The sequence below is a fragment of the Diabrotica virgifera genome, chromosome 4, assembly GCF_917563875.1.
Source record: "Diabrotica virgifera virgifera chromosome 4, PGI_DIABVI_V3a".
NCBI lineage: Eukaryota > Metazoa > Arthropoda > Insecta > Coleoptera > Chrysomelidae > Diabrotica > Diabrotica virgifera.
The window spans coordinates 155,207,897-155,235,703 of NC_065446.1; the positions used below are offsets into that span (position 1 = coordinate 155,207,897).

Here is a 27,807-nt window from a genome sequence, read left to right on the forward strand (position 1 = left end):
TTTTTATCTACCATTGGCGCGAATACAGGTAATGGCCTGAATTTTATTTCAAAAACATAGTACGCCACTGAGATATTTCAAATAAAAATCATTTTGGAATTCCTCGTTCAATTTGTAATACAAAAATATATCCTTCATTTTTTGCAAAAAGTAAAACATTTTAACGCTTACAAAGTATTCGAAATAAATTTCTATATAGGTATTCGTATGAATAAGAACTTGTCACTTCTAATTCATACATTACCTACCTACCGAGTTTGTTTTTTTTTATTTCAAATTACACACCCATTATGCAAAATTTACAGAACTATTCATAAATTTGTTGATACTTTGTAAATCTGATCTTCGTGTATTTGAAGTATAACATTGTTACCATAAAAGTGATAGGTACCTGACAAATTTCCTTTAAAAGCCATAACAATTTTTAGGTTGCATTTTTTTATTAGAGAATTTTTGCGAGGTAGAAATAGTTTTCTTATTGTTACAATTATTCAATAATTATCTTAGGAATAATCTTAGCCCAAAGAGAATCTATAAAGTCTAAATAATAATGAATGTAAAAAATATTTTATTTATATATCGGCAAAATTTAGCGCCTCGGGCGGTCGCCCGGGCCGGGACCATTTTTCCATAAGGAGTCCAAGGCAATTTTCTGGATCCGCCACTGAGGTTAAGCAATTTGTAGTTTTGAAGACGTCTTCTTTTTTTTTAAGAAGTCTTCAAAAAAATTTCTGTTGCGAAAATGCAGATACTAGCAATAATTTTGTCAAATGGAAGCTTGTTTTAAAACAAATTTTAGTTAATTTTACAAATTTAATTAGTAATTTTATTAACACATATTGTCCTCAAATTAAAAATTAAATATTTCCTTGGCCTCGTCCAGAACGTCATAGCTCCTCCCATTGCGTTGTCAACAAACTCGCGCTTACTCATACTCATATCATTATATTATCTCAAGAATGGGAATTCCCATCAATCCCATCCAATCTCATTGAATTAAAAATGTTCAAGCGTGTCGTAGTGGAGTTGAGTGAGCCAAAATACGTTCACTTCAGTCACGTTCAGTATTTTCAATTTTATTTAGTATCAGAATCGACGCCCGGTGAACGAGAACGGCGGGAGTAGTTTTTACAGTTAAATGATACAACTTGTTCACCCAAATTCACCGGCTAGTGATTATCTTATCGCGATATAAATTTATCATTATTTTACGAATTTCCACATGACGAATTCTTGCCATTAATATCGAAATATATGTGATAATATCGGTAATGACTTAAGCAACATAAATAATCCATTTGAAAAAAAATATTGTGAAATTTTCAAAAGGGAATACCCAACCAAACAGTGTTTTCATTCAGTATACGTATATTTATAAATAAATTTGGAGTGTTAAAATCACACGTGGCGGCAAAGTATTGTCCTTTTTTATTTTTAGTAGCTAACATGGATATAATGAACCTTTGCACACATTGTATTATCGTATATTTTTTCGGAGTTGCTTGTATTGAAGGACAGCAGGTGGATTCCACAGACACAACACCGTATATCGTTAGCAAGGAAGTAAGTAAATAAAACTACGTAGATACCTACTGCATATTATTATTTATTAGTACCTATCAGATATTTTGAGGAAAAGATCTATGAGGTGACCAAGTGCTTCATTTATATTTAAATATATTTTATTATGATAGGTACCTACCTTGTTTAGTTATGTATAATAATAATTAAGATAATACAGTGATGAGCGCGCTCATAAGCTAGTCGCGAATTTTAGCGATATTAACCTAAAAATTTACAATATTATATTGATTGATTCCCACCTTTAGACATATGGGACAAGTTCGACAACTAACTACCACTGTCTCAGTGATAGTTTTAGTTGACATAATCCTCTGATCGCATTTGATAAAGTTCAACATAAAAAGCTTGTAGACAGTACCGGTGCTAGAATATAAGGAGCCCGCCTACAAAAGTAACAAAGGCGCCCTTCGGTTTTTTAAAATTAGTATTTTCGTGTTTTGTATAACACTACCAGAATAACAGGCTCATTTGGCGCCCTCCAAACAAGGGCGCTCGCCTGCATTGCATCCCTCGCAGGCCCGTTATCGCCGGCCCTGCTTGTTGATATATTAAAGAGCAAAAATATTGACAGTCGTGACATGAAAATTATATCTAATATACAGGGTGAGGCAAATAAAGGGCTTATTAGAAATATCTCGAGAACTAAAGGCAACAGAATCATGAAAATTGGAATAAAGAGGTTTTGAAGGATGATCTATTAAATGAAAATATTTTCATCCCTTTGCAACTTCCGGTTATACCGGAAGTCGCTTATAACTTCGTTTTTTTAAATGGGACACACTGTATATTTTTACATTTTTGGATTCTCTTTGATGTCTTCTTTTTTAAAATATCAGGTTTTGTAATATTATACAGGGTATTTTAAAAGAAAATTACGTTTTTTTATTAATTTCGTAGCAAAATTAACACCCTGTAGAATTGTAGTAGTTTGACATCTAAAACTCTACTTACGTTCAAATGATTTTTAATATACTCTACTATTGTTAAGAATCATTAGTATAGCTAAATTTTTAATTTTAGTATACAGGGTTGGTCGAAACTTGGTTTAGTATTGTAATCAAATGATATTTTATGGTACTTTTTTATTTCCTAAGCATTCCCTATACCTAACTGCTTTAATTTGTGCTTAATTTTTAATCGCACCAACAATCTTAACTACGTAGGTATTTTGATAGCTAAACCATTATTGGTAATTTTAAGAACCAGTCTGGATTAATATGTATTTATTTCTGAAAAATTATTTGGGATTGAGTATTTTCACGGCCAACCTAATAAAATTTCACGTATTTTTTTTGCAATTAATGTTTAGCTTGAATCACCAATAACTCACAAACTAAAGCAGTTAGGTATAGGGAATGCTTAAGAAATAAAAAAGTACCATTACCCCAGGCTGTGGGTGAAAAATAGGTCGATTTCAGGATATAATTCAGGAATTTTTGAAACCTATCAGGTGTTGTAAAGGACGATGCCAGGAATAACTTCTACTAAAATGTAACCAAAAATATTGTGCGCTTTTTTTTTCTATTGCGATTTTCATTTGTTAAATTAGCAATTTTTAATGATTTTTAATTTTGCAGCTTAGGATATTGATTTTAGAGAAAAACTTTTTTATAGAAAGATGTAGTAAATTAAAAAACCTACAATTTGAGGTATGGCAAGTTTAATTTCGTTAATTGGTTATTGCAAAACAGCCTGCGAAAAGTCCAAAATGGCCGTATTTTACAATTAAGTACATTATTTATTGTACAAATAATTTTTTTTATTTTTTAAAGCTTTAAAATGAAGATCTTTCAATTCTAAACATAAAAAAAATTGTAAAGCCAGATTAACGAATTTGTTGCTTAGATATTATAAATTGTTTATCCCAAGAGGTCAAATGTCGAAGGCTAAAACTTTTTGAAAAAAAAATCGTAGAGAGTTGGTAAAACATCTAATCTTTTTCTAAAGAGTTATGTTTTCATATTCTGATGTAAATAAATGCGTAAAACATTTTTAAACCTATAATTTTTGGGTTTGAAAATAAGGGGGCAAATTTCGTTATAAAAATTTAGAGCTGAAGCGGCCCTGTACATCCTATGAGTTTTTAACTTACAGATTATTGTTGCTGAAGATGAACTAAAGATTTATAAAAAAATAAAAAATTTCTACGACCAACTGAAGCCGAGATAATTTTTGGGTTTGAAAATAAGGGGGCAAATTTCGTCAAAAACATTTAGAGCTGAAGCGGCCCTGTACATCCTATGAGTTTCTAACTTACAGATTATTGTTGCTGAAGACAAAACGAAGATTTATAAAAAAATAAAAATTTTCTACAACCAACTGAAGCCGAGATAATTGTTTTAGTCGTAGTGCCTTTATTTATAACAATTAAGAAATTATTTTACAGTCATTGACTAAAGAAAGACTTATATTATCTTAAAATAAAAGTTATTATAAAATATAATTACATTTAATTATTAAAAATTATTTTTAAAATCGGTGCTCTTGCGACCGGCAGAATTTTGCAAATCGCCCGGCTCGCTTCAAATCCGCGCGGTCGGAAAATGGTTACGTAACTTGTATTAAATTTTGACAGAAAACAATTTAATAATATTACCATTATAATATACAGTCTATTTACCACTGTATTTGTTTTTCTTGATAAACTTTTATATGTGAAATTTCATTTCTGAAGAAATAATATTCCAAAAATGATACATATATGAAATATATAACTATATTTTTAATTTTTTCATTGTTATATAAATATAATAATAATAATTTTACTTCTTACTATAATATACAATATAAAACTTTTTCTTCTTGTAGTGACTATTCTTTTTGGATTTCACATATAAAAGTTTATCAAGAAAAACAAATACAGTGGTAAATAGACTGTATATTATAATGGTAATATTATTAAATTGTTTTCTGTCAAAATTTAATACAAGCTACGTAAAAATTTTCCGAGCGCGCGTATTTGAAGCGAGCCGGGCGATTTGCAAAATTCTGCCGTCGCAAAAGCACCGATTTTAAAAATAATTTTTAATAATTAAATGTAATTATATTTTATAATAACTTTTATTTTAAGATAATATAAGTCTTTCTTTAGTCAATGACTGTAAAATAATTTCTTAATTGTTATAAATAAAGGCCCTACGACTAAAACAATTATCTCGGCTTCAGTTGGTTGCAGAAAATTTTTATTTTCTTATAAATCTTCGTTTTGTCTTCAGCAACAATAATCTGTAAGTTAGAAACTCATAGGACGTACAGGGCCGCTTCAGCTCTAAATGTTTATAACGAAATTTGCCCCCTTATTTTCAATCCCAAAAAGTATCTCGTCTTCAGTTGGTCGTACAAATTTTTTATTTTTTATAAATCTTCGTTTCATCTTCAGCAACAATAATCTGTAAGTTAAAAACTCATAGGATGTACAGGGCCGCTTCAGCTGTAAATGTTTTTTACGAAATTTTCCCCCTTATTTTCAAACCCAAAAATTAGAGGTTTAAAAATGTTTTACGCATTTATTTACATCAGAATATGAAAATATAGCTCTTTAGAAGGAGATTGGATGTTTTACCAACTCTCTACGATTTTTTTTTCAAAAAGTTATAGCCTTCGACATTTGACCTCTTGTGATAAACAATTTATAATATCTAAGCAACAAATTCGTTAATCTTGCTTTACAATTTTTTTTATGTTTGGAATTGAAAGATCTTCATTTTAAAGCTTTAAAAAATAAAAAAAAATATTTGTACAATAAATAATGCAATTGTAAAAATCGGCCATTTTGGACCTTTCCCAGGCTGTTTTGCAGTAACCAATTAACCAAAATAAACTTACAATAGCTCAAATTGTAGGTTTTTTTAATTTACTACAACTTTTTATTAAAAAGTTTTTCTCAATCAATATTCTAAGCTGCAAAATTAAAAATCATTAAAAATTGCAAATTTAACAAATGAAAACCGCAATAGAAAAAAAAGCGCACAATATTTTTGGTTACATTTTAGTAGAAGTTATTCCTGGCATCGTCCTTTACAACACCTGATAGGTTTCAAAAATTCCTGAATTATATCACGTTTTTTCACCCACAGCCTGGGGTATATAAAATATCATTTCACTACAATACAAAAATACTATTTAAGAAAACTCAGAAAATACTCATTCCAAGTTTCGATCAACCCTGTCTACTAAAATTAAAAATTTAGCTATACTAATGATTCTTAACAACATTAGAGTATATTAAAAATCATTTGAACGTAATTAGAGTTTTAGATGCCAAACTACTACAATTCTACAGGGTGTGAATGTTGCTACGAAATTAATAAAAAAACGTAATTATCTTTTAAAATACCCTGTATAATATTACAAAACCTCATATTTTAAGAAAGAAGACATCGAAGAGAATCCAAAAATGTAAAAATATACAGGGTGTCCCATTTAAAAAAACGAAGTTATAAGCAACTTCCGGTTGCAAAGAGATGAAAATATTTTCATTTAATAGATCATCCTTCAAAACCCCTTTATTCCAAAATTGGAAAGAAATCCTTTGTAAAAAGTATAAAATTTTTTTTATTAAAAATCCCTTAAAAGGGCTACATCACAACAAAACGTTTTCGATTTTTATAAAAAATCATCATCAGTGTTCGATAAACTGGATGCTTACTGAGCCACAAAAGAAAAATATCTGGGTAGAAACCCTTTACATAAAATATAGATGCCTTAAAAGTGCAGGTTTCCCAACACAACACGTGGGATCCGTGTTGGGAAACCTGTATACTGTACCTTAGGGCATTATCCTGTTTGCCATGTGACCATCACAGGCCTTTTTATTGAAGTATGCACTTTTAAGGCATCTATATTTTATGTAAAGGGTTTTTACCCAGTTATTTTTCTTTTGTGGCTCAGCTAGCATCCAGTTTATCGAACACTGATGATGATTTTTTATAAAAATCGAAAACGTTTTGTTGTGATGTAGCCCTTTTAAGGGATTTTTAATAAAAAAAATTTTATACCTTTTACAAAGGATTTCTTTCCAATTTTGTGATTGATGGTATACAGACAACTACAGGAAAACTTTTTCTTTTCCTTGTGGAATTTCCCTTTATTCCAATTTTCATGATTCTGTTGCCTTTAGTTCTCGAGATATTTCTAATAGGCCAGTTATCTGCCTCACCCTATATATTGGAATCAAACTGCCAAGGTAAGAGTTGACAACCAGGACATCAAAATACAGAGAAGAGTCCGTCAGGGATCTGTCTCCACTACTTTTCAATGTCTACAGTGAAGCGGTATTTCAAGAAGCGCTCTCAGATACAGATACAATAGAAGGTATATCTATCAATGGAGAAGTTTTGAACAACTTACGTTTTGCAGACGATACAGTAATAATAACGGAAAACACCAATGATTTACAGAACGTAATGCAACGCCTTAATGAACGCTGTCATGAGTAGGTACGGACTGAAGATGAATTTAAAGAAAACTAAATGCATGATCATAACTAAATCAGCACACGCAAACATCCAATTAACTATTGAAGATACTCTGATTGAGAGTGTGTATAACTACAAATACTTAAAAAACATGGATAATATCAAATAAAGACCAAACCAAAGAAATTAAGACACGTATTGAAATAGCACGTGCATCATTAAGTAAACTTAAAAAGTGTCTTTGTTGTCGGGATATAAGGTTAGAACTACGCCTAAGGATGCTTCGATGTTACGTGTTCTCTACTCTTCTTTATGGCTTGGAAGCGTGGACGTGGTGAAACAAGTCCATTTGAATAAGTTGGCCGCCTTTGAATTTTGGTGTTACAAAAGAATCCTACGAATATCATGGATTCAAAGAATGTCGAACGTGGAAGTAACTACAAGGATAGGAAATTAGCCGGAAATAATACGAACTATCAAAAGACGAAAACTTGAGTACTTGGGATATGTCATGAGAGGGCAAAAATACCTACTCATTATTACAACTTATTACGCAAGGCAAAATCCGAGGAAATCGAAATGTGGGAAGACGAAGAACATCCTAGCTTAAGAACTTACGGGAATGGTTCGAATGAAGTAGTGCAGAGCTATTTAGAGCGGCAGTCAACAGGGTCCGCATTTGCCATGATGATTTCTAACCTTCGATAGAAGATGGAACTTAATTAAAGAAGAAGAAGAACCCTCTGATTTATGTAAAGGTGGGAAACAATCAATATAATGTGAATTAATATGTTAATATCGCTAAATTTCCCAGCTCGACTAGTTTCATTTCTTTTTATCTCACAACTTATACGTTTTCCATCTTTTGCGCTATTTTGCCCGTTATAAGCACGCACATCACTGTATATAAAATACAGTGATGAATACGCTAATAACCGGAAAAATAACGCAAAAGATGGAAAACTTATTAAATTGTGAGATAAAAAGAGATGAAACTAGTAGAGTTGGAAATTATAGATGTAAACGTATAAACAGTTTCCCTCCTTTAGACGTATGCGAGGAGTATGACAACTGTCATTGTGACAGAAAAATTTTATAAACTACTCCTGTCAGAGACGTCTAAAGGTAGGAAACTAGGTATGTAACGTAATGTTAATTTAAACGTTTATATCGATAATTCCACCTTTACTAGTTTCATCTCTTTTTCTTTCACAATATTATGTTTTCCATCTTTTGCGTTATTTTGCCGGTTATTAGCACGCTTATCATTGTAGGTATAAAAGAAAAAAAAAGAGTTGTAATGACTAATGGTTTTCCCCGAAAAGGGCTTAATTTTTTGGATATTTATCATTTATCATTACTTACAACTCTGCTTCTACTGGGTCTACAGGCCTCATACATAAATAGATATACCATTTTCTTCTCTATTTTATAAGATATATTTTTGCTAAGATTGTTTTTTTTTTTTGCGATAAAATACTTACTTTTTGAATTATTTGCGAAAAACCATCTAAAAACGTGGTTCTTTTGTTGAAAAATGAACATAAGTCATCATCATTCTCTTTACCTATGCGGAGTCGTCTTCCCTAATTGCATTTCTCCACACAATTCTATCTTGAGTCATATCAATATTAATCCCCTTACCAACATGTCCTGCCTAATCGTCTCTCCCAGATCTTCTTTGGTCTTCCTCTCCTACTCCTTTCAGGGATCTGCACTTCAGTCATCCTTTGTATTGGGTGGTTAACGTCTGGAAGTTGAACATGACCAAACCATCTTAACCTATGCTCTCTCATTTTGGCATCAATTGGTGCCACACATAGACTTCCCATAATATGCCCCCTTTGACTTCAAGTACAAGAATTTTACCAACCGCAGTCACCAACAAAACCAAAAATAATTGCTACAAGTCCGGCATCAGGCAAACTAGATACTACAAATAAGTTTAAAGGCAGTACTAATCAACTAAAAATCGTATGTATTAACTCTCAATCTATTGTAAACAAAATAAATCGTATTGAATTATTGCTTAAAACTGAAAGTCCGGATTTACTATGTATATCCGAATCATGGTGTAACGACAACAATATAAGTAAATTCTTTTTATCTTCCTAATTATCTCTTAGGTTCGTACTATAATCGGAGTGATCATATACACGGTGGTGTACTTACATTTGTAAAGGTTAATTTTAAATTTAATATTCCAAGTTTTCTCACGAACATCTGTCAAGATTTTAATTTTGAGTGTTGTTGTATTAATTTTAGATGTGACTCAAAAAAATTTTGTTTTTCTACAACCGTGTTAAAAATGCAATTTTTAGTACTCCATACGAGCGTTAAAAATGCTACTTTAAGGTACTAGTGCTTTAAAATTTTTATGGCACTGCAGTTCGTATTGACCGTATAGGCAATTTTGATGTAATGTCAAAAAATATAAAAATGGAATGTCAGTCAAGTTCAAGTAAAAGTTTTTGTAGATATTGTCCTGTAATTACGTTTGTAGAAAAAATATTGTATGATATGCGTGTTAAGACGTACATTTTTAAGGCATTCATGTGAATTGCAGAACTCGCTTCGCTCATTCTGCAAACTTTCACATGCGTGCCTTAAACGTGTACTTTTAACATTTATATCATAAATAACTATTACTCAATGTGTATCGCTCCCCTAATGGAGATATTGATATTTTTATACATAAATTATATCATGTATTTAATATTTGTTACGTTAAATATGATTTTATTATTCTTTGTGGTGATCTTAACATTGATTATCTTAAAAAGTCAAGGGAAAAATCTATATTAATGGATTTCATTATTAGTTTTGGACTTAACTGTAAGAATACTGAACCAACTAGGATATTTACAAACAAAAACAGTGTAATTTCACGATCAAAACTAGATTATTTTCTTATAGTCCAGGGCGCATCTGTTTAGAGATGGACGTTGAGAGGTGACTCAAATTTTTTTGCAGAAATTGCTTGAAAATAACTCAAATAATAATATTTGAGTTATCCTCCCACTCAAAATGGTCCGAAACATTGCTTAAATAATCAAAATGTCAAAATATGAAGGAAAAATTCAATTTTTTTATTGGTTTTTTGATTATAACTTTAAAACTGTTAATTTCTGAGAAAAGTTGTACTGGCATAAAAGTTGCGTAATTAAATTTTCTACAATAAAAAATTGGTTAAAAATTTAAAAAATAGTAACCTTTGTTGCAAAATAGCAATAATTGCGAAAAAAACCATACAAAAACAAGTATTCGCATTTTACGTTACTCATCCATTTTCGCTACACTTAAGAACTTCATATTTTACCCAGAAAAACTTTATGATATAGTAAAATAACACTGTAAATTTCATTAAGATCGGTTTAACAGATTTTGCAAAATAAATTTTGCCATCCAGCTTTCGCAAAAAAATTTCATTTTTTTAAAATGTTGCAGGACTGAAAATAAAGCAGATAGCAAGTTGAATTATTTTTTGCTTATAGAAGTGTACTGTACCTTTCATTTTCAATTTGCAAAATTAAAATCGATTAATTACCACGGCGTCAGGAAATTTTTTACATAAACGTTAATTTTTGTAATCAAATATATTCAAATGGGAAATAAGCCACAATTTTACCTAAAAATGATTTTATTAACGTTTTGACGCCCAAGTCGGGTGTCGTTGTCAAAATACAAAATAATACTAAATAAACAAAAATGTTGTTGCTTAGTAAAAAATTCTTCTAATAATTTATTTAATCTGACTCATTTATATCGGCAATTCAGACACGTATTATACATTTTAAAGTAGACGACTTTAAAATGATATTGCCAATATTGATGAGTTGCGTTCCTGGGACGACTTTACTAAAAGATAACTCATTCGATTACATGAAATCAATCCCAACTCAAGAATATCCGCCACAAAAAATCATAGCATGTGATCTGTCTTTAAAAAGACAACCAAATGCAACGGTGGCACTGAAATTCTCGCGTTAGAGATTCCATAGTAAATCACGAGTGAAAACCAGGAAAAACCTCGTGATACTATCCCGACATCGTAAGTATGTGGGTTTACATTTAGTTTACTCTCAAAAATAATACCAAATTCTGACTTGATATTTTAAATTTTAAATAATACTAAAATACTAAATATGTACTAACTCGATATGTTACTGATTTACTAATTGTGGTATTTTCTTTCTATTGACTTCCTCCTTTAATATGGGTAACCACATCCTACTGCATTCTACCGAGGAATTAGCGACACAATTGGTTTCATTTAGCATAATTAGAGCCGCTTCTTTGATTTTTCTCTTTTTACTATCTGCTTCTTTTAGGACTATACTTGAATCTCTCCACTGAACTCTATGTTCATTATCCCATGCGTGTTGACATATTTGAGATCTATCAAATTCTCTATTTTTTATATAAGACTGATGTTCATTTACTCTAACGTCTAATGGTCTTGACGTTTCACCTACATAAAATTGTTCGCATTCACAAGGTATTTTATAAATACAATTCTTTGTTCTTTCTTGTTCACTGTTAGGTTTAGTTTTAGATAGAATAGATCTCAATGTGTTTGTTTTATTTATAAAATACCTTGTGAATGCGAACAATTTTATATAGGTGAAACGTCAAGACCATTAGACGTTAGAGTAAATGAACATCAGTCTTATATAAAAAATAGAGAATTTGATAGATCTCAAATATGTCAACACGCATGGGATAATGAACATAGAGTTCAGTGGAGAGATTCAAGTATAGTCCTAAAAGAAGCAGATAGTAAAAAGAGAAAAATCAAAGAAGCGGCTCTAATTATGCTAAAGAAACCAATTGTGTCGCAAATTCCTCGGTAGAATGCAGTAGGATGTGGTTACCCATATTAAAGGAGGAAGTCAATAGAAAGAAAATACCACAATTAGTAAATCAGTAACATATCGAGTTAGTACATATTTAGTATTTTAGTATTATTTAAAATTTAAAATATCAAGTCAGAATTTGGTATTATTTTTGAGAGTAAACTAAATGTAAACCCAAATACTTACGATGTCGGGATAGTATCACGAGGTTTTTCCTGGTTTTCCCTCGTGATTTACTATGGAATCTCTAACGCGAGAATTTCAGTGCCACCGTTGCATTTGGTTGCCTTTTTAAAGACAGATCACATGCTATGATTTTTTGTGGCGGATATTCTTGAGTTAAGATTGATTTCATGTAATCGAATGAACTATCTTTTAGTAAAGTCGTCCCAGGAACGCAACTCATCAATATTGGCAATATCATTTTAAAGTCGTCTACTTTAAAATGTATAATACGTGTCTGAATTGCCAATATAAATGAATCAGATTAAATAAATTATTAGAAGAATTTTTTACTAAGCAACAACATTTTTGTTTATTTAGTATTATTTTGTATTTTGACAACGACACTCGACTTGGGCGTCGAAACGTTAATAAAATCATTTTTAGGTAAAATTATGGCTTATTTCCCATTTGAATATACTTGATTATAAAAATGCCACAAGAAAATAGCTTCAGAACAACGTTAATTTTTGGTGCTACGCGCAGGACAGCGGTGTTCGATTCACACAAGTTGATTTCCACCAAAATTTCTTCCAATCTTTATCTAATATATTATTTTCTTACCTCTCTATTTTGTTGTATTTTAATATTTTAATTCCACAAAAATCAAACTAATTTTATTATTGTTTGTGAAATATTGTTTAAACAATTGTATATGTTTAAAAATAATAAACTTTTATTTTCTATGTTAAAATATATGAACAAAGAAAGTTTTTGCTAAAAAAAGTGGTATTTCAAAAGATAGAGTATGTGTTTTTATTTTGCAATTAACAAATTTATTTATTTATATCCAAATGTAATAAAAATTAAAATGTATCAATCATTATCAAAGGTCATTGGAATGCCCAATCAGGGTAAACTATCCGCTGTCCTGCGCGTAGCACCAATAATTAATGTTTATTTAAAAAAAATCCTGACGCCGTGGTAGTTAATCGATTTTAATTTTGAAAATTGCAAATGACAGTTACAGTACACTTCTATAAGCAAAAAAATTTCAACTTGCTACCTGCTTTATTTTCAGTCCTGTAACATTTTGAAGAAATGAATTTTTGCGAAAGCTGGATTGCAAAATTTATTTTGCAAAATCTGTCGAACCGATCTTAATGAAATTTACAGTGTTCTTTTATTATATCATAAAGTTTCTCTGGGTAAAACCTGAAGATCGTAAGTGTAGCGTAAATGATTGAAAAACGTAAAATGCGAATACTTGTTTTTGCATGTTTTTTTCGCAATTATTGCTGTCTTACAACAAGGGTGACTATTTTTTAAATTTTTAACCAATTCTATATTGTAGGAAATTTAATTACGCAACTTTTATGTTAGTACAACTTTTCTAGGAAATGAATACTTTTAAAGTTACAAAAAACGAAGAAAAAAATCGAATTTTTCCTTCATTTTTTGACATTTTAATTATTTAAACAATGTTCTGGACCTTTTTTAGAGGGAGGATAACTCAAATATTATTATTTGAGTTATTTTCAAGCAATTTCTGCAAAAAAATTTGAGTCACCTCTCAACGTCCAAATGTACCAATATTTTTACAGATGCGCCCTGGTCTATTACTAATATTCCTCAATTATACAATGAGGCCGTGGTGAACTACAATTTAGGTGATCATCTAGGACTTCATTTCAATTTAAATATATCTGAGAGTAACAATACTGCTACATCCCAGATAGTTACTTATAGAAACTTTTGTTGAGACTTGATTCTGAGAATTTCGAAAATGTTTATACATATTCAAATGATGTAGATGATGCATATAGATCCTTTTTGAACTCTGTCTCCTATCATATTGATACAACATGTCCCTTAATGTCAAAACGCATAACTAATAATACCAACAGAAATTGGATCAATACTGAAATTCTTCAGCTGAGTACAAAGCTAAAAGATTTAAAATAAAAATGTATACCATTTTAATTCAGTTGCAATGCGAAGGCAAAACAATCTTACTTTTCAATTAGAATACGGAGCGCAGTCCAGTCCTCTGAATCGCGATTTTCGGCTCTTATTGGGGCCTCATCGGAAAGAACGTAGGCACTGTTCTCCATACCCTAATTGACCAGCGTCGAGAGTTTTACCCACCTATTGCAACCGAAGTGAAGGTATTAGGTGACTAGCGTCATCTGGCAATTGAAAGATGAAGTTAGTTTTCAATCCTAATAGCAAAATTAATAATAATGAAAATATTAAAAACATTACTAAAATATTTTAAAATTGAAAACTTATTGGTACATTTCCCTGGTGACACCTCCAAGGCTTCTACAATTTGCAAGCCAAATGGATGCTGCAGTGAAGACAAAGGGAAGGAATTCTACACTATGCAATTCACATCCCCCGTCTGCAGCTCGGTAAAGTTCCAACGGAAAATGCACCTGGTTACTCTACGGAGTAATACGACTATAAAATAAAAATGTATACCATTTTTATTCAGTTGCAATGCGAAGGCAAAACAATCTTACTTTTCAATTAGAATACGGAGCGCAGTCCAGTCCTCTGAATCGCGATTTTCGGCTCTTATTGGAGCCTCATCGGAAAGAACATAGGCACTGTTCTCCATACCCTAATTGACCAGCGTCGAGAGTTTTACCCACCCATTGCAACCGAAGTGAAGGTATTAGGTGACTAGCGTCATCTGGCAATTGAAAGATGAAGTTAGTTTTCAATCCTAATAGCAAAATTAATAATATTGAAAATATTAAAAACAGTACTAAAAGATTTTTAAATTGAAAACTTATTGGTACATTTCCCTGGTGGCACCTCCAAGGCTTCTACAATTTGCAAGCCAAATGGATGCTGCAGTGAAGACAAAGGCAAGGAATTCTACACTATGCAGCTGAATAAAAATGGTATACATTTTTATTTTACAGTCGTATTACTCTGTAGAGTAACCAGGTGCATTTGCCGTTGGAACTTTACCGAGCTGCTGACGGGGGATGTGAATTGCATAGTGTAGAATTCCTTCCCTTTGTCTTCACTGCAGCATCCATTTGGCTTGCAAATTGTAGAAGCCTTGGAGGTGTCACCAGGGAAATATACCAATAAGTTTTCAATTTAAAAATCTTTTTCCACAACCGTGTTAAAAATGCAATTTTTAGCACTCCATACGAGCGTTAAAAATGCTACTTTAAGGGACTAGTGCTTTAAAAAAAATTTAAGGCACTGCAGTTCGTATTGACCGTATATGCAATTTTGATGTAATGTCAAAAAAATATAAAATTGGAATGTCAGTCAAGTTCAAGTAAAAGTTTTTGTAGATATTGTATTGTAATTACGTTTGTAGAAAAAATATTGTATGATATGCCTGTTAAAAAGTACATTCTTAAGGCACTCATGTGAATTGCAGAACTCGCTATCGCTCATTCTGCAAACTTTCACATGCGTGCCTTAAACGTGTACTTTTAACACTTATATCATAAATAACTATTTAGTAATGTTTTTAATATTTATAATATTATTAATTTTGCTATTAGGATTGAAAACTAACTTCATCTTTCAATTGCCAGATGACGCTAGTCACGTAATACCTTCACTTCGGTTGCAATGGGTGGGTAAAACTCTCGACGTCGGTCAATTAGGGTATTGAGAACAGTGCCTACGTTCTTTCCGATGAGGCTCCAATAAGAGCCGAAAATCGCGATTCAGATCATTAGACTGCGCTCCGTATTCTAATTGAAAAGTAAGATTGTTTTGCCTTCGCATTGCAACTGAATAAAAATGGTATACATTTTTATTTTATAGTCGTATTACTCTGTAGAGTAACCAGGTGCATTTTCCGTTGGAACTTTACCGAGCTGCAGACGGGGGATGTGAATTGCATAGTGTAGAATTCCTTCCCTTTGTCTTCACTGCAGCATCCATTTGGCTTGCAAATTGTAGAAGCCTTGGAGGTGTCACCAGGGAAATGTACCAATAAGTTTTCAATTTAAAAATCTTTTAGTAATGTTTTTAATATTTTCAATATTATTAATTTTGCTATTAGGATTAAAAAATAACTTCATCCTTCATCTCTAAAAGATTTATTTTGGCTAGCGAATGTTAGTGGTAATCCAGATTTAATGTTTAACTATAAAATACAGAAGGCCAACTTTATCCGTAAGGTAAAGGATACAAAAAAACCTCCTGTCAAAGTTATTTACACAATCAAAATAATAATAAAAGAAGAAAGGAGATTTGGAAAACTGTGAATCGTCAAACTGGTAAAAATAAAAACAATATTGAGTGGAGTATTACTGATAATAATAAATTATTGATCCATCCAGAACAGATAGCAAACAAATTTGGTGAGTATTTTTGTACATAAGTTAAGGACACATTATTAAAACATTTCAATAACTATACCTTTCAAGATTTCACAACTATGACAATTAATAACACATTCTTTTTTCTGAAGTGTCACCATTTGATATTGAGAATGTTATATCTTCCTTAAACAATACCAGCTCAGTAGGCATCGACCAAATCCCTACTAAAATAATAAAATACATTTCTTCATATACAGGGTGTCCCCGAAAATAGTGCGTTCCTTTAAGGTATGGATAAAATACACAATTTAGGACAAAAAAGTGCTATAACATTTTTTCTGAAGTTAACCGTTTCCAAGAAAAAAATTACATTGTTCGACATATAAGCGAATTTTTGTTTTCATAAATTCGAATGACATGGCAACGTGGCGTAGAAGAACTTCTTGCCACTTTGGAAATTTAACCTAATCAAACCCCTGTTTTTATTAGATGTGATTTTTGGGGTTGTTGCACTGTTGTTGACATGGCACCTATCTGCAAAATAGTTATTTCTTGCTTTAATAATGTGACTAGACGCCAGATGTGGATATCGGTTTGGTTAACACTTTCATTATTTTACCTACCGGATACAACTGACCTACAAACCTACTATTTTTAATTGCGCGGTCTTGCCAGACTTTAATTTTCATATCAAAATGTATTTTCGTTTTTTGATCAAACGGCGGAATTTAGAAAAAATGTTATAAGACTTTTTTGCTCTACATTGTGGCTTCTACCTATACCTTTAAGGAACGCACTATTTTCGGGGACACCCTGTATATCTCCAGTTCTATCTCACATCATCAACCTATCTGTCAAGGATGGCAAGTTTCCAAGTGACCTTAAAACGGGAGTAGTTAGTCCAATTTTCAAAAAGGGAGATCCATGTTTGGTTGATAATTACAGGCCAATCACTGTAACAAGTGTACTCTCTAAGATTATCGAAAAATGTATTTACAATAAAATGTTAAATTTTCTGAACAAATATGATATCTTAAATAAATGTCAGCATGGGTTTCTGCCTGGTAAGTCTACGGAGAGTGCCTCTATTTCATTATCTAATTACATCCACGCTGCTTTGGATCGAAAAAGGTATGTGGGTGCACTCTTTTTTGACTTAACTAATGCTTTTGACTCTATTGACATTGAAATTATTCTGCATAAATTAGAAGCGCTTGGTTTTAGGGGTCATTTCTTGAACTGGCTAAGGTCATACTTACAACATCGTAAATTCCTAGTAAAAATCGATAATAAGAAGTCATCTGTTTTTAATATTGATCAAGGTGTACCGCAGGGCTCCGTATTGGGACCCTTAATATTTCTATTATATGTCAATGACTTGATAAATTTTTTAACTGCAGATCATACAGTTCTCTATGCAGATGATTCAACAGTTTTAGTTGACGCTTCAACTGAAGTTGAACTCATATCCAAAATGAACTTAATATCACAGGAATTTCCAACCTGGTGTAAAAGGAACTCTATAATGGTAAATGCAAAGAAAACTGTATGTATGCAGTTTTACTCGCGCAGTAAGCCATCCCATGATTATAAGATCACAGTTAGTTCTGAGGAAATACCGTTTAGTGATAAAACATTATTTCTTGGTAGCATTCTAGAAAGTAATATGACATGGGATGAGAATGTTACTAAAGTCTGCAAAAATATGAATAAGGGTTACTATGCGATCCTCCAGTTGAAAACTCTGTTTAATACCAATCAATTGATAAGTGTGTACTATGCATTGGTTTACTCATATTATGGCCTATAATGTTGTCTTGTGGGGAAACTCTAGGAACGCTTCCAGAGTTTTTATAACTCAAAAGAGAATTCTTAGACTGATATTGAATATTGATAATAAACAATCATGTAAATATTCTATTGAACACAGACTGTTGACTTTCCATGCTTTTTATATTTATAAGTGTATTATTAATGTTAAAACTAAATTTCAAAATTTTACCTCCAACTCTGATTATCATACTTACCCGACAAGGCACGGAAGGTTGATAAGCGTGTGTAAACATTCCACAACTCTTTTTGAAACTAGCCCTGATTTTGCAGGATCTAAGTTTTACAACTGTTTGCCACTTGTTATGAGAAATGAAAATAATATTCAAAAATTCAAAAATAAATTAAAATCATGCTTGATCCAATTATGCGTTTACAACTTAAATGATTACTTTGACTTAATAAAAGACTACAGGGAATGAGGACCGACGGGGTTCAGAAACGGTCTATATTGCATATCTTTTTTTTTATTAAATTGTATTGTGTTGATTGTATTTTATGTAATTGTCCTATATGACTTGTTGCTTATGTTTTATGTACCTACATGACATGTCCTATATCACATTGTGATCGAATTGGATAAATAAAGATATTCTATTCTATTCTATTCTATGCTCATTTTTAATTTTATCCTTTTTTTGTTACTCCACTCAACCATCTAATTTTCTCATTTTTTCACCATCCATCCAATTTCCATTCGTTGTTCATCTTTTATTGTACTGCCCAACATTCAGTTCCGTACATTATGGCCGGTCTTATGGCTGTTTCAAAGAATTTTCCCTTTAGCTTCATTAAAACAGTTCTGTCATACAACACACCACTCGCTTCCTTCCACTTCATCCATCCAGCCCTAATTCTACTGCATGCATCTCCATCTATTTCTTTATCACTCACTAATACCGATCCTAAGTACTTAAAACTATTGCTTTTCACAGTTATTTCACCATTCAAAGATACTATTTTATTTGTAGTAGGTATAACTCCATCTTTAAACGAACATTCCAAATAATCTGTTTTTGTCCTATTAAGTTTTAAACCTTTTTCCCGAGAGCTTGTCTCCACTGTTCCAGTTTTTGTTCTAAGTCTCTTTCACTAATTCCTACTAACACTACATCATCAGCATACATTAACCTTCGGAGTACGGAGATTATTTGACTTACTTAGATTACGATGATGGGTCAAGCGTGACCCATTCTCATTTTATTTATAAGGATGTTTTAAATAGTCAGTATTAATAAACAGTATCTTTAATTCAACAAAAAACAAACAAACATAACAATTATAATCCTAAATTATTGTATTTAAATTTTTTAAGATGGTTTCCCATGAGCACATACTAGTTCGCTCCGGCCCGGCGGCGGCGCGAGATTTTAATACCGTACAGAAAACGGGCATGGGTAAATTCGCTCCGGCCATATATTTGAATACGTATACCCGTAAACAGAGACGGTTGCGGTTTACGTGTACCTACAAACATATTGAAAATATTCTTCGAAATCCGAAGACCGGGTCAGGACTGACCCGGCATCATAGATGTTACGTAGAGGAAAAACATGTAATTTGCATGTTCACGAATTATATACGAAAAAATAGATTGAAACAAATAAGGAGAACTTACGATCAATCGGATTTGTAAAAAAATTATTTCATAAAATATTAAGAAATAAGTGAATTTCGGGTCACGCTTGACTCAGTCTTCGTACTCCGAAGGTTAAGCATCATGGAATGTTACCCTGTAGTTTCGCTGTTATTCAGTCCAAAACAAATGAGACTAAAAAATAAGGAGTAAGCACCGAGCCTAGGTGCAATCCTACTTTCACATGAAATTTATCAGTCTCTTCCACACCCTGTCCGAACACTAGTCGTTACTCCCTCATACATATATCGCTCACAATCTTTACATATTCACTAGGGACTCCTTTCTTATTGAATTCCCACCACAGAATCTCTCGAGAAACTCTATCAAATGCTTTCTCAAGATCAATGAATACCATATGAGCTTTTGTTTCTTTATTCCTGCATTTCTCCATCAATTGCATTATAATGAAAATTGCATCTGTTGTTGATCTTCCCTGCATAATGCCAAATTGATTATCGCATATTTTGATTTCTTCACGTATCCGTTTATTAATTATTCTCTCCCATATTAAAATTAACATAAGTATTCACTCGCAAATAACCCAAAAATATTGGCTTAGTGAAAAAAATTCTATAGAACAAAAGTTGCTTAGAATAATTAGTCAGTTTATTCACTTCCGGACTTACTTTGAACGTATATTTTTTACTACTAAGAAGGGGTATAACTCACCCCCAGGGCAAAATTACACATCGGCACGATGTCGCTTTTTTTCTTTGACATGTTATCTATGTGTAGGTACGCCAAATTTCATGTAAATCCAATCGGTTGTTTAATTTGTAAGTTTTGCAATATATTACCATGAGTGAATGGACCAATAATTATTCGTATCATTAATTTTGATAAAAATTATTTTTTTTTGGGAAAACATTCAGAAAATCACAAAAAATATAATATAAGATTAGAGTAAATTGCAGTAGAATTGAAGTTCACTTACAGAGTGATAACAGACAATAAATAAAAGGGAAAAACCCAAAAAAATTAACTAAAATCTGAAAGCAAAAACTCGACGTAAGCTTAGGTTTCACAGAAGTTTGGATAAATGCAATGCAAAACAAAGTGCATATTTTTTGGGTTTTGCCACTCTACGTAGCATCATTGTAAATTACGCTTATTAACAGAAAAAGTCCCTTTCCTTGAAATTAGTCACTGCCCTTGAAAGTATCAGTGGAAATACAGATTCAACAAATACCTAACTAGAGAGACGAAATAATTCTCTAATGCCTGGTTGCACCAACAAATCTTAAGCTCCAACTTAGCCCAGCTCAGCTCATAGATAGGGCCGCTTTAAGTCTAATTTACTTTGCCAAATAATTTTCGATTCTTATCGATCCAATCCACGTGGCAATCAATTGTGACAAGCTGAAAATTGATCTGAAACTGAATGGTGTAACGCGTATGTTTCGTAAGCTGAGCTTAAATCACGTCTTAAGCTTAAGATCTGTTGGTGCAACCAAGTATTATTGTAATAACTTTGGATTTTTTTCCTAATTCTTTCTGTATTTTGTTTGGTGTTCCACATCCAGAATAAAATGATTATTTTAATCCCTGCTGGTTATACTATACAGGGTGTTTCATTAATAATTGTCCATATAGTAACTGGAGAAACCTTAGCACAAAATACGAAGATTTAACCTAAAACATTTAAATAAAATGTGGTTCCTTACTGAGTTACAGGGTGTTTTATCTAAAAATTTAAAATTATTTTTGCTCAGCATTTTGAAACTATTCGACGTATCCTTTTCATACTTGGCAGAAAGTGCGACTACTAGACACTCTACTAAATTATGATAAACAAACGCTTCTAGCTACTACCAGAGGCGTACGACAGGGGATGGTGAATGGTTGACCCTTCTCAAATTCTACGCCACTGGAGGAATTACTATTTTAGTGCCATATTTAGATTCTACATTACTTTCTACGTAAATAATATGCTCTTCATTGGTAACGATAAAGTCATTTGTTTTCGAGATATTTGAAGTTAAATATGAAACGGCACATTAATTTTGATTAATTTATGATATGATTCATATGAGTAAAATTTAAAAATTATTTGTACACCCAGTACTTTAAAACTATTCGGCGTATCCTTCTCATACTTGGCAGAAAGTGTAGGTACTCTACACCCTACTAAATTAAGATTAATAAATGTTTCTAGCTACTACCAGAGGCGTACGATAGGGGAAAGTAGCTGGTTGACCCTTCCCAAATTCTACGCCACTGACAAAATTGATATTTTAGTGTAATTTTTTGATTTTGCAACAGTTTTTATGTAAATAATATACTCTTCATTCGTAACGATAAAATGATTAGTTTTCGAGATATTTGAAATTAAAAATGAAGCGACACAATACACTGATAAAATAACCGTGTCGTTTCATTTTTAACTTCAAATATCTCGAAAACTAATGACTTTATCGTTACGAATTAAGAATACATTATTTTCGTGGAAAGTATTGGAGAATCCAAAAATTAAACTAAAATAGCAATTTCGCCAGTGGCGTATAATTTGGAAAGGGTCAACCATTCACTTTCCCCCGTCGTACGCCTCTGGTAATAGCCATAAACGTTTGTTTAACATAATTTAGTGGTTTGTACAGTACCTATACTTTCTGCCAAGTATGAAAAGGATACGTCGAATAGTTTTAAAATGCTGAGCAAAAATAACTTTTAAATTTTTAGATAAAACACCCTGTAACTCAGTAAATAACCACATTTTGTTTAGTGTTTTAGGTTAAATCTTCGTATTTTGTGCTAAGGTTTCTCCAGTTACTATATGGACAATTATTAATGAAACACCCTGTATAGACCGAAGTATTGTTGTAGGGTTTAACTCAATAATATTATTTAAATTTACTATTAAAAATTTATAGATTTTAATTGTTTCCTAGAAACAATTTGTTGGTAAATCTTATTTCAAATTGTAGCATATTCACTGGATGGTACTTTCTGCACCTCCTCCCTGTTATATTAGGCTAGGTAACTACCATTAGTTGAAAATAGGAATAAATAATTTTGAAGTGTAGTTTCGTTTTCCAAACGCACTTTCACCCATACCCGTGAAAAATAGGTCGATTTCAGGATATAATTCAGGAATTTTTGAAACCTATCAGGTGTCGTAAAGGACGATGGCAGGAATAACTTATACTAAAATGTAACCAAAAATTTCAGGAGCTTTTTTATTTATTACGTTTTTCATTTGTTAAATTTGCAATTTTTAAAGATTTTTAATTTTGCACCTTACGATATTCATTTTAGAGAAAAACTGTTAAATAGAAAATTGTAGTAAATTAAAAAACCTACAATTTGAGCTATAACAAGTTTAATTTTGTTAATATATTATTGCCAAACAGCCTGCGAAATGTCCAAAATGGCCGTTTTTTGCAATTGCATTATTTATTGTAAAAATAACTTTTATTTATTTAAGGCTTAAAAATGAAGATCTTTCAATACCAAATATAAAAAAAAATTCTAAAACCCGATGGGTAAACTTGTTGCTTAGATATTATAACTTGTTTATCCCAAGGGGTCAAATGTCGAAGGCTATAACTTTTTGAAAAAAAAATCGTAGAGAGTTAATCCAAGATTCACTCTCCTTTTAGAGACTTATATTTTCATATTCTGATGTAAATAAATGCGTAAAACATTTTTCAACCTCTTATTTCGGGATTGAAAATAAGGGGGCACATTTCGTTATAAACATTTAGAACTGAAGTCGCCCCTGTACATTCTATGAGTTTCTAACTTCCGGATTATTGTTGCTGAAGACAAATTAAAGATTCAAAACAAAATAAAAATTTTCTACGACCAACTGAAGTCGAGATATAGTGGAGTCAATGAAGGTGGATATGAGTTATTACCTCAGATTTCGTTGAACCTCCATCGATTTTCATAAAAATTGGTGAGTGGTTAAAGGATACCTCAAGGAACAAAGGTGACATAGTGCCAACTTGCGCTTTTTGCATTTTAGAGGTGAAATACACCCCTTTTTTAAAAATTATTTTTTAGATTTCTGAAAGTGCAGTCACTGTAAGTTTTCACTTCCTATTTTGTTGAACCTTCATCGATTTTCATGAAAATCGGTAAGTAGTTAGAGGATACCTCAAGCAATAAAAGATATATAGCATCAACTTGCGATTTTGCTTTTAGGGGTGTAATACACCCCTACTTTTTAAATTGTAAAAAATGCAGATTTCCGCATTATGGCGCAAGTAATCTCGTTTAATTAAGAAAAATAAATATTTTTTTTATATTTATGTGCATGAATTACATTTTTTTTTAATTTTTCAAACCTTATAGCAACCAAAAATCCGAAAATTAACAAGTCGAAAATCACGAAAACCTTATTCTTCTATATTTCTGAAAGTGTAGTCACTGAATGTTTTCACCCACGATTTCTTTGAACCTTCATCGATTTTCATGAAAATTGTTGATTAGTTAGAGGATACTTCAAAAAACAAAAGTGATATGGCACCAAGTTGCGCTTTCTGCATTTTAGGGGTGAAATCCACCTTTTTTTTTAATGATAAAAATGCAGATTTCAGCATTCTGGCTCAAGCAATCTCGTTTAATTAAGTAAAATAAATATTTTTTTACATTTATGTGCATGATTTATAATTTTTATTAATTTTTTAAACCTTATAGCAACTAAAAATCAGAAAATTAGCAAATCGACAATCACGAAAAAAATTAATCTTTTATATTTCCAAAAAGGCAGTCACTGAAGGTTTTCACCCCTGATTTCGTTGAACCTCCATCAATCTTCATGAAAATTGGTAAGTAGTTAGAGGATACCTCAAGAAACAAAAATGATGTGCTACCAACTTGCGCTTTTATCCTGGGGGTGGATGTTACCCCTTCTCATGGGTGAACACTATTTTATTAAAAATAACCCCATAATTAGATAGAGGAGTAAATTCTAAGCAAACTTTCTTTTATCAAGTTTATAAATTTTTTATTTAAATAATATTTCATAATTTAATAAAATATTATTGCTACAGTAAAATCTGACAAAAACGGCCACTAAAAATAGAAAACAATTGGCCGTTATAGAAATGTGGCCGCTAATGCTAGGTTTCCTTTTCCACAAATACATAAAATATAATTGAAAATTTATTTATTTTAGTAATTAAAGCAAATCTAATTACATATAATTCTACAAACAAACGGAACATACTAAAACTAAATTCAATTTACTACAATATAAAACAATATTTATACGAAAAAAAAAACTACAAGAAAAACAGAATTTTTGTTTGTTTTACATTTTTTTAGATAAACGAAACATACTAAAACTAATTTAATATAGGTAATACATAATATAAAACAACATACTATAGCTACTACGAAAAATGCGCTTATCACTAAAGTATCGTCGTGCTTCCATGCTATATTCAACAAAACCAACTTGGTAGGGCCTTTAATTAGATATCGCAAATCACTTTGGCAGATTTTGTCTGCATATATATTATGTTTGAGGAATCCCTTTTTTTTGTGAGACTGGATATCGGACATTTCTCAAGTATGAATTCACATTCATGGTATATCGTTGCTATATAGGGATATAATCTGTGCAATGTTATGGTACAGGCTACGGTAAATATGAAGTAAACGTGGAAGATATACACTGGTTATTTATTTCAATTTAATTTGATTGTTTTTTAATCGTTTACAATATTTAAAATAATTAAAGACATAAAGTTAGGGATTTCAAAAATAAATTCAGTTCTCACTGGCAGAGTGGGAAATAATAAAGTACCATACAATAGCATTTCATTACAATGCTCATTACAGGCATTACAGGCTGCTCCGTTTGAGAAAACTCATACTCTCAAACTTTGAGTAAACACTCATTCAGTTTCGACCAACCCTGTATTAGCTAAAATTAAACGTTTTGCTAGATTAATAATTTTTAACAATAATGGATTATATTAAAAATCACTTGAACATAAATTGATTTTCTGATGTCAAATCACTACAATTATACAGGGGGTGAATATTGGTATGAAATTTGAAAATAAAAACGTAATTATCTTTTAAACTACTTCGAATAACATCACAAAACCTGATATTTTAAGAAATAAAACATAGAGGAGAATCCAAAAATGTAAAAATATACAGGGTGTTCCATTAAACAAAAGATAATTTTGTTTCACCCTGTCAATATGGGTGGCCCTGTATATTTGGAAATGTATTTAAATTCTGATATTATCTATGCCCCAATCTGACCTAAATAAACTTTTTTCGTATCTCCTACAACAAACGACTAATTGGACTTCCCACAACCTGTATACATACAAAATCTCCGCTATAAAATTTTTTCAAAGAAAATGTTATTGGTTTTTTTTTTAAATAACTCCGTTAAATTTTGAAATATGAGATTTATCTAAAAACCATTACAAAGCTAAGTAAAAGTTCTATAACACTGTATTAAACATAATTTTCTCAATCCTTTATTTTTTTTAAATACAAGGTGAAAGGGCCCCGGTTCCATGGTTCTCGCAGTAAAATTTAGGTTTTAAATGTTTCTATCTCGGTTATTTTTTGTCGTAAAAAAATATTAAAAAAAGAAAAAGGTTAAATAAAGTTAAAACTAAAATTTTGTTCTCTACCATTTTTTAAGTACATCGAGTATTTTTGGAGTTATTATCAAAATAAAATGAAATTCACGAAAATTTGAAAAATTCAAATTTTTTTAATCGTATTTTTTTTCAAAAATATGCATTTTAAACCGGTCAAAATTGTTGAAGTTATTACTCATGTTAAAATAAATAAAGTGTTAAATGGGTTACTATAAATTTTAATTTTTGTGGAAATGACGTATGTTTCATTTTTCATTCTTCCCTAAAAAATCTGAAAGGGTCCTCTTATTTCCATCATAACTTGCTTAATTTTGATGCTATCGACTTCTTATATATCTTTTTGATAGTTACCTTTAAGTACTTTATTAAAATGTTTAATATCTATATTTAACAAAGTGCATCGTTTTCCTGTTATTTAAGCTTGAATACTAAGATTTGAGTACTCGCGGCAAAAAAATATACATTCAATTGCATATAACTCACTTTGTATATGTAATAAAGGATTTTTCGAATAAGTAGCTTATTTATTTTTATATTACCTTCGATTTTGGTAATAACAACTTTTGTGAAGAAACTTATGGTTTTTGAGTTATTTATGAAAAACTGCTTTAAAACATGGATTTTTTTCAGGAAAAATCAAAACTTTTGATCTTTAATAACTCAAAAACTATTGATTTATTGAAATAACTTTATATAACAAATTTTACTTATAATTTGTCCCTCTATCGATTAGTGGTATTATTTTTAATAAAATAATTTCCACCCCCGAGAAGGGGTGGCATCCCCCCCTAGGGTAAAAGCGCAAGTTGGCACCATGTCACCTTTGTTTCTTGAGGTATCCTCTACATACTTACCAATTTTCATGAAAATCGATGGAGGTTCAACGAAATCGGAGGTGAAAACCTTCATTGACTCCACTAATAATTGTTTTTGTATTCTTAAATCGTAGTGACTTTATTTATAACAAAATTAAGGAATTATTTCACAGTCATTGACTAAAGAAAGACCTATATTATTTTAAAATAAAAATTATTTTAAACGAAAATTCCATTTAATTATTAAAAATGATTTTTAAAATGTAGTGGAGGTTTATTATTCCCAGGGCCGGTTGTTCGAACGCTAATCAACAATGATCACTATCAAATATTTAAGTACTGTCACCAAAACTGTCAAAGTCAACTTTTATTGGGTTGCTGAAAACATAATTGCTTATAATTATGAGATTAGTTAATCAATTAACATAACAATTATTAACATAATTGATTTAGTAATTTCATAATTGTAATCAATTATGTTTTTAGCAACCCAAACAACAGTAATTAAATATTTGATAATGATCATTGTTGATTAGCGTTCGAACAACCGGCCCTCAGTGTCGGTTTAACCTAACTTCGGGCCCAGGGCACTAGAGGTTAAGGGCCCCTTCATTGCTAT

At 31.2% G+C, this 27,807-nt stretch overlaps 1 protein-coding gene across 2 annotated transcripts in view; it reads left to right on the forward strand.

The window, feature by feature from the left end:
* The first annotated feature begins 991 nt into the window (after positions 1-991).
* LOC126883967 (G-protein coupled receptor Mth-like) overlaps positions 992-27,807 on the forward strand; it is a 230,582-nt gene continuing 203,766 nt past the window's right edge. For both annotated transcript variants that reach the window (XM_050649735.1, XM_050649736.1), the window contains exon 1: positions 992-1,563. In XM_050649735.1, the coding sequence (XP_050505692.1) occupies positions 1,447-1,563 (117 nt within the window). In that variant the 5' untranslated portion in view covers positions 992-1,446. The remainder of the gene's footprint in view (positions 1,564-27,807) is intronic.